Genomic DNA, 8606 nt, shown 5'->3' on the forward strand with positions numbered 1-8606 from the left:
CGAACATTTTTACACACATTGTAAACTATTCTATCTGAACCTGTCTAATTGTGAGCCCATTGTTTTAAACTGCAGCGATTAGTACTGAAGCAGAAGTCTTGGCTGTTAGCTCCACGCAATTTAGCTTTTCAACATGGTGGAGATTATTCACCACCAGCGCTGGGAGCTATAGTGGATCTATGCTTCTATCCAAGAAGCATGTAACCCAGAACCACTTTTTTTTTTTGTTTTGTACTAGCAAAGGCTAAATCCACCACACAGCGTAATGTGTGGCTTGGAGGCGCCTCATTCCCGCTATGCTGCAGGTCAAGCACGCACATACCAGGAACCCACCATATAGTAGCTCAAACCGGTAGGCTGCTGCTAACTTGAGAAAAACAACTAGGAGGCTGTTTTTAACTCCATTTTACAATCTTCTTTCTCAGGTTTTAGGTAGAAACTATTGGCAACCCATTAGGTGCTACCCACCAACTGCTGGGAATCCAGGAGTATTGAAACAAAGCTACTCTCTACTGTCTAGGCTTGTAAAAACCTGGTCCCCTGAGTCGATATCTGAGGCCCATTTCTCTGTGCATCAGAAAGAGAAAACTATGAGGCATTACCCGGTAAAGGGGAGTGGGTTTTTTCATAGTTCTGTCTAGACCTAGGGAGAGAAATTTTCTTAGCCTCTATTCACTGTTCTCATACTGGCAATTTTATAGGAAACCTGGAACAAAAAGCACCAAACAGACAAGTGTAGATTTAGCTGTGAGAAAAACTGTAACTCTGAATATCCACAAGAGGACGCCTCCTCCAAGCTCTTCCCCTAGACCTGGGGAGCCTCCTGGAGAAATTGGAACTTTGGCATTCCCACTGTCAGTCCCTATTACATAAAATACAGTCATCTAGTCATCTAGTGCACTTCACAGGACAGCGGCCAGGGATGAGTCTCCTATCCCTAATCTGGCCCTGATTTTCCTCAATCCACCTCAGAACCCTGATCATTGCTGATCCCAGCATGGCCTTGCCTGATCACAGAAGGGAAATAGAAGACTAAAACAACTTCTGCAGATGACGTATTAACCAATATTTATTGATCCTTTGATTGAGTTTCATAGAGCAAAGAAAATTTTGCAGAGATGCAAAATGTTTTTAGTGGGGAGATGAAACCAATGGAGAGAGCTCTAAGGTACGAGAGGTGCTGAGAGTTTAGAACTAGGAGCAGAGACACAGCAGCCCTGTGTCCCTGGGCAGGTGCTGAGGGAAGACAGCCTGTGTCTGGGCCAGTGACTGGCAAAGCATCTGGTGACTTGAGGAAGACACCAAGTTGGTCTCTGTGTCAAAGGGAGGCAGCAGGACCTGGGTTGTGCCTCTGTCCCTTCTCGAGGATCTGACAACTACCAAGTGACAGCACCCAGGGCCATGTCCCTGGGATTGTCACATCACTGAGTCTTTGTGTTCAGTGTCCCCTTGTGCTGCTCCACTAGTGACCCGATCCACTGGGAAGTTTTCTGCCTGGCTTCCTCCCAGCTGACAGGTGGCTCATAGCCCAGATCTCGCTGAGCTTTCTTGTAGGAGAAGGTGAACACACAATTTGACACTGTGACCAAGTGGCGGTTAATTGGAGGGCAATAGCTGTAGATTGGATGCAGCAGGAAGCTCACAGTTTCCAGCAGGAAGGCAAGCCAGTAGAGCATGGGCAGAGGAAGGCTCCAACTGGAATCAAGGTGGAAGCCCCAGTCCTTGCTCACAGTGCAGTTTAAATCATCATAGCTTTGGTAAGGGGTGTCATCTGAGATGTAGTAGAACTGACCTTGGATGCTTGGTGACTTTTTGGGGTCTCGTAGGCCCCTGGCAGCTAAAATATGTGCCCAGGCCACATTACCCACATATACTGGGTTAACTGTGGAAAATTTGCCAGTAACATCCAGAATACCATTATTTTTGAGGGCCCTAATCATTCTAACATAAATGAATGGACTCTTTTCCCCATAGATATACATAGGCCTTAAGGCACAGGTATGCAGAGTGCCACCATTTTTCAGGCTGCACCCACTGGCTGCCAGCACTGCCTTCTCTGCCATCTTTTTACTATATGGGTAGGGATCAGGCCATATAGTTTCACGTTGTTCTTCCTCATGGCCATTCAGGACGATCTCCTTGTAGGAATTAGGACCTGCAACATTATATGAGCTGGTGTAGATGAAGGTTGGGATACTAGCTTGGACACAGGCTTCCAACAGGTTCTGGGTACCTAATAACAGAGAATTCACTGTCAGTGTCAGGAGATAGATAATTAAGGGGGTTCACCATGTGCACAGCTTCATGATTATTTTCATCTTCTGGCTAACAGAGCAACCTTTACAGACCAATGCACATTTCCTGTTCTCTGAACTCACAGCTACCTTGCTATGATCCGGGGACAACAGGTAGTTCTAGAGAACAAGAGTCTCTAGGCTGTTGTGTTCACAGCCCTGTGTGTGTTTGCACGCATGAATGTGTGGAACTGGGTGTCCTTTTGTGTCCAAAGTCCCTAAGTTTTCTTGTTTATCCATTTTGAATGTGACCATGAAATAATTATAATTTTATGCATATAAATTCATGCATGTTTTTTTCGGATGTACAAACGCGGAAGATCATATTCTTAGACTATGAACAAGAATAGCTCTTTTTAACTAAGAATTGTTCAGGAATTAACATCATCCAAGTTCAAATCCAGTTGTATACAGGTGATAATCTGTTACACAGACATTTCATAGCTACAGTTTTTTTTTGTCATTTGATGAGAATAAAACTGTCCAAGGACAACTAGTCTGAGTCAGGGAACAAATGATTATTGGGTTTGGGGTAACGTGGAGACACAACTGTGTTCCTGAGTGCATACACAATGGTAAAGCACTCTTGGTTCCATCTATGACTTTATTGACTTAGTTGTACAAAGTAGAGGGGATAAATATTCTTCCAGTTTTCATCTTGGATCCAAGCACTGACTGACTCCATCAGTTCCTCTTGGAAGAAAACTAAAAGGGACTGTGTTTTCCCTGCTGGGTATTCCTGTCATGGCAGACCCTTGTCAGGCTGGAAGCTCTCTCAGAACTAACAGCATGCAGAGCAAGTACCTGCAAGGGCTTGTCTATGTCTGACCAAAAGGAGGAAAGTGTGGATGGTTGTCAACTGCCTGGAGTTGGAATAAAGTTTCCTTGGCAGGGACGACCACAGAAGAGCTTTCCTTCAAGTTGGAGTGACATAGATGTGACCTCACATCCTAGGCCACATACTTTCTACTTGCTGGGCCTTAGCCATGTAATAGCCCTGAAATCTTCGAGCGTGGTCTGGTGAGCACAGCATTAGAATCAGAGCATGGCAGGTCTTCTGTGGTGAGAGAATCCCTTCCTGATTTGTGTGGACATTTTCAACCTCACAACATTCACTTTGTGTCCAGATACTCTACCTTTAATATTAACATCCAGGATGGTCTGTCTGGGAATAACACCCAAGACATCAATGACAGCAGCAGTGTGGATGACAACAGAGACGCCCTGGCAGGCTCTCCTCAGGTACTGGGCATCCAGAATGTCTCCTTCTAGCAGTGTCACCTTGGTCTTTGTCTGTAGGTCTGTGGGACACAAGACAGGTCATTGGGAAGCTTTTCTGTGGGCTGGGATGTTTCCTGTACACAGGCGTCAGTTACCTTGTTCATGAAAAACTGTCAGAGTGGGGGAAATGTTAGAGAGGAAGCCTGATGTAAGGAAGGAAGATGCATTCTTTCCCACAGCAGAAAACAAATCAGATTAGGAAGCAATCAAATGTGCCTGGGGCATTAAACCTGTGCAGAAGAGTGATGAGAAATTGATCCATTCATCAAAGAGATTCAGGAGGTATTGGTGGTGGCTGGGTAGAAGGGAGATCAGAAATTGGAATGTCTATTTCAGTATTAGGATGAAGAAGACCCTGTTCCCAGCAGTGGGATCAGAGAGAGAAGCCACATGGATATGATTCTCAGCCAGAACCTGGTATTGCCTGGGTCTGTGCTGAGAAAAAAAAAGAAGAGTTAACACAGTACCACTCGCTGGGCAGACATGACTCATGGAGAGTGAAGGCACTAACAATAAAAATAGATGGGCTCACAATATGTAGACAGTGAAACATCATCCCTGTGATATTATCAAAACACCAGATGTCTGTGCTGTAACTGTGGCTTTCCAGGGAATCCCTTACAGCCATCTACCCAAGGCAGTGGGTACAATGCCAGTATCTTTGGGTTCCTCTGAAACCCACAAATAGCCCTGCCTGTTATTTTGTCATTCAGCTCACAAAATGAGCTAGCCCCACATGCGTTCTTGCCCAGTACCCTACATTTGATTTGACTTCTTAATTCTCACCCAGGTTTCAGATTTTCCTTTCTTTGTGCCCACACTTTAGAGGACCTAGAGACTGGTCCTCTAGACCCTAATTAGTAGACGAGCTTAGTGGGTTTCCAGAAATCTCTGGACACGGTTATGGCTACACTGACTAGGACACCTCCCTTGACCTGTGTCTACCTGTGCTATTAGCCCATTCTCTGGGGTTGCTTGCAGTCAGTATTTCCGAGACAGTTTGAAGTCATTCCACTCAACTGAACTTGTCAATAAAGCTGAACAACAGAGAGATGTGTGGGAGAAATCCAGTGCTGAGGAAACATCTCTAGAGACACAAACAGATTGGCTTCCCACTAATTCTCTTCTAAATGTTTCCTATCCTCGCCACCTTCTCTCCTCATGTAACTCCCGGAAAGTCCTGAAGTAGAGGGAGGCAAACAAGGTACTGCTCACAGGGAAGCAGGTACCGGTGTGAGGGTTGAATTCACGGATTATGACCCTATCTGCCCATTCTGTCCTTCTTCTCCTTTGCTATTGATTTAGACAGGCTGGTTCAGAGATTTTGCTATGAACAGACATGTGGAATTCAGACCTGTTTTGGAATAGACTCTCACTCATGAGCTTTTTGGGTACCTGGAGATCCCAGGAGAGGCCTCTTAGAGTGTTTCCTGGTGGTGCCATAGACGCACCCTTATCTAGGATAACTGTACCTGGATGTGACAAATATTGACACAGAACATGGTGGAGTGTTGCTGTCATGTCAGAGAGAGACCTTGGGAAGCTCCTACACAAAATGAATGTGAAGATTATAAAGGCTCCGGCTAGATTTCCTGAGTTCCCTTTCAGTTTGTAAATCTTAGCTGTGGTGTTTGTGTAAGCCATTTAACATCTGCACCTATTTATCTACAGAAATAGAGCGTAGACACATTAACTTCATACCAGGATTGTTAAACAGAGCTAATGAGTTGTTGCCACAGTTTGTACCACAGAGCCTGGTACAGAAAACGCCCTCACAGGAATATTGGCTTTATCTTGATGCAGGGCCCTCTCTACCTCTACCCCTGACAGTACTCACTATGGTGTTATTTCTCCAGACCACACCTTGGCTATTTTCAGGTACTGCTGAAACAATGGGACTCTAAGAACTGGAATTGACTATGTGCTAATATTGAGTTTCTGGAGGCAGCAATTAGAATGTTAGAGGACTAACTTGACATTTGAAGAAGTCAGAAACAAAGACGGAGTAGAAGGTGAGTGTTGTCTCAAGGAGACAAGGAAGGTCCTGTGTGCAGGGCAGATCTCTAGGTAGAGTGTGCTTAGCCTTGAAGCCGAAGAGGGGGCATAGAGCTAGCTTGAGTCACATACAGACGATGGGAGGACTCCACAGCCATGAGTTGGTCCCTGGACAAAATAATGGAGTGTAAGTGAGGGAACCTCTGGCTTGGTCTGTGATCCTCATTAATCGGATGCTGCGACTATAGTTATCTTTCTTATCCCAACTCAAAGTCCTTGCTGTCCAGGTGAGTGAGCATCCTTTCCTCCATGTCCTGCAAAGTTCTTATAATGACTTGGACGTTGACTAGGTGGTAAAATATCCCATGAAACCAGCTGGTCCATTTGTAACTGAGATAACAAATTGGCAAAGGAATTGTGGCCTGCCCCAGTGAATTCTGCAAACTTATTTTTAGTGATGATAAACTCCAGTGAGGAATGAGAGAAATATGGAAAAATAGTCCAGGTGAGGTATGGACAGCCCTGATACTAGCATTGTGTTGCTTCTCTGGTATGACCTCATGCATTTGCTCAAATTCACTTTCTCAATCTCATTGTCTATCTCTGTTTTTTCCTGTCTACCTGTCCCTGCCCAATATCCTATATCTGTCACTGTATATTTCTTTCCCTTTCATATCTTTTTACTTCTTTTATTTACCCTCTACCCAAAATTCTAAATGAAGGAATGAAAAAAATGCTAAAAGAACACCTCACTTTTTCCTCTCCCTGCCCCATTCTCAGAGCAAACCAGAACAAAACAACTAGAACAGTAGCAGTTATGGCAGAGGGAGCTAGTACTGAACCCACTAGCTTAACGATCTTTATGGCTAATACCCAGCAATTGACAAGTCCACATTAAAGAGTTCCAGGAAAGGGAGAGAGAAATCATCAGTTCAAATTCAGCCTCCCCCAACTGTACAGTGTCTTTTATGCTGTGTGGTCTGATTCCTCCTGATGAATGTGGACATGGTGCTGTGTTATGACTGCAAGTGTCCTTTTTTACTTAACAGTTCAAAAGGCCTCCCTGAATCAGTCAGCAATTGTTATGCTGAATTGGAATTTTATACCAAATCCTTAAGTTGACTTACTGCAGAATTCCTCCCTGGTTTCTGGTCTGAAGACCTTGTCCAGGACTCTGACCTCCTCCAGATCCTTCTCCTGTACCAGCAAGTGGACAATCCTTTGCCCCAGAAACCCTCCTGCACCAGTCACGAGGCAGCTCCACCCAGGCATGGTTAACACAGGCAGCAGATCCAGTAAGAGCAGGAGTAATGTAGGGTGAATCTGGAGATGGCTAGAAAGAGAGAGCCAGTGATTACTCAAGTTTAATTTCTCCTGCCAGCCCCTCGTAACACAGATCATAAGACATGGCACAATTTCTCCATAGCACTACCAATGTATTTTGATGTTAACCAGGAACTGTAAGACCCCCAGGGTCTCTTTTCCCCAAGATTTCTCCTTTACCCAGATGCCTGTTGCAAGCCCAGGTTATTTTACCTGTGCTTCAGAAATGGCCACAAACTTACTGCACATGATCAAGTTACATAAGCAGTTCATGGAACTCAGAAAAATGTTTACTTGTTGGCTACAAAAGGTGAGGCACAAAGGAAGGTTCCAGAGATCCCGTGCCGTGGGGAACATACCTCCATAAACTTCTATATGTTCAGTTAGCCAGAAACACATGAACCTGTTATTGGGCATCTTTTGGAGATTACATTTATACTTGAACCATGTACAATTTTAGTGAAATGTGATAGGACACAAGTTTATCTAAGTGCCATCAGATGGGATAGGTGATCCAGTAAGTCCTGTTTTTTAAAATTTCTCTGCATTCCTTCCTTGAGTTTGTGGGGCAGAAGTCATTTGGAATAGGAATGCTCTGTCAATCAGACACAGCCCATTTTGGAGTGAGATTTGAATCATATACCATAGAGGAAAAACAACTTAGATGATAATATTAAAATCCACAACCTGTTTTTTTTTTAAACACAAACTCCTAAATCTCTCATACCAAACAGATATGTAACTCAAGAAATCACCACATCAACGGAATTCCTGTCAACCTTTATTAGCAAGTACTGTGCTTTATACTATATGAATATGTCTTCCAAATCAAGTCAGATACTGCACTTTCTTATTGGTCACATCAGGTTACAAAGCAAGGTAACACTTTTGGAAAGGCTAAACTTTCATCTTCTCAGACATCTGGTATAACTGGGCTATGAAATAATATTGTATCTTCCTCTAGTCTCGCTGGAGGTGTAGATGTCATGCAAGATTCCTTTCAAGTTAGAGCCCAGTTATTCCCGTCTGCTCTCTCAGGAACTCCTCCTTTTCTCCCAACTCATCAACACTCAAACATTTTCATGTTTGGAAGGGGTATTAGGTGATGCCACTGTCCCACCTAGGCTGCATGCAGCAAGGCTAGAATACTAAGTAACCGCTCTCCCACACAGTAGTAGGGTTAGCTACATCTTGTAGAACTAGTGGGCTATCTGGACCACCAGCCAACACAGCAGCATTCACTGTTAAGCCCAACACCACCCACCCTCTCTGACCCGCAGGAGGTCTGACAGAAGTTTCCACGGGCACTGTTTCTAGCATAGCACTTTCAGTTATTTGAATCCTGGTCCTCAGACCAGAGTCTTGGTGCATTGGGAGGTGATCTTTGAAGAGATGTGAAAAGCAAAATGTTACACACTCACACACAATTACACACATACACACACACTCCTCTGGCTTGCATGGCTACTGTTTTACATCAGGCTGGAGAAAGATTTCTTTGTTAGATTCACTTTCTGCTCCCACAGAATCAGATAAAAGAGATAAGAACTTCAGGAAAGGTTTGGTAAAAGATCCCTCTTCTGTGAACTTTGTCTTTATCCCCTCCCCGTTTCTACTTAGCCTCCACTAAGACTTCATCAGCACATTTTGGTCTAAGCGGACCTCATCAGGGAGGGCTGCTCACCTAGAGACTACACCCTTCTCAACCAACAC

The 8606-nt window shown here is 44.3% G+C and overlaps 1 protein-coding gene across 2 annotated transcripts; it reads right to left on the reverse strand.

Annotated features, from left to right (window-relative positions):
- Positions 1–1421: 1421 nt before the first annotated feature.
- Positions 1422–6842, reverse strand: LOC128106154 (3 beta-hydroxysteroid dehydrogenase/Delta 5-->4-isomerase type 1-like). Of its 2 annotated transcripts, XM_052731472.1 has the most exons (3): positions 6698–6842; positions 3431–3595; positions 1422–2233 (listed from the first exon to the last, which is right to left on the reverse strand). In XM_052731472.1, exons 1-3 carry the CDS (start codon positions 6840–6842, stop codon positions 1422–1424), a joined length of 1122 nt encoding a protein of 373 aa, XP_052587432.1. The 2 variants fall into 2 exon arrangements, with proteins under 2 accessions (XP_052587432.1, XP_052587433.1); XM_052731473.1 differs by lacking the exon at positions 3431–3595.
- Positions 6843–8606: the final 1764 nt, after the last annotated feature.

Source organism: Peromyscus californicus, unplaced genomic scaffold, assembly GCF_007827085.1.
Source record: "Peromyscus californicus insignis strain IS unplaced genomic scaffold, ASM782708v3 Scaffold_9__1_contigs__length_137607984, whole genome shotgun sequence".
Classification (NCBI taxonomy): Eukaryota; Metazoa; Chordata; class Mammalia; order Rodentia; family Cricetidae; genus Peromyscus; species Peromyscus californicus.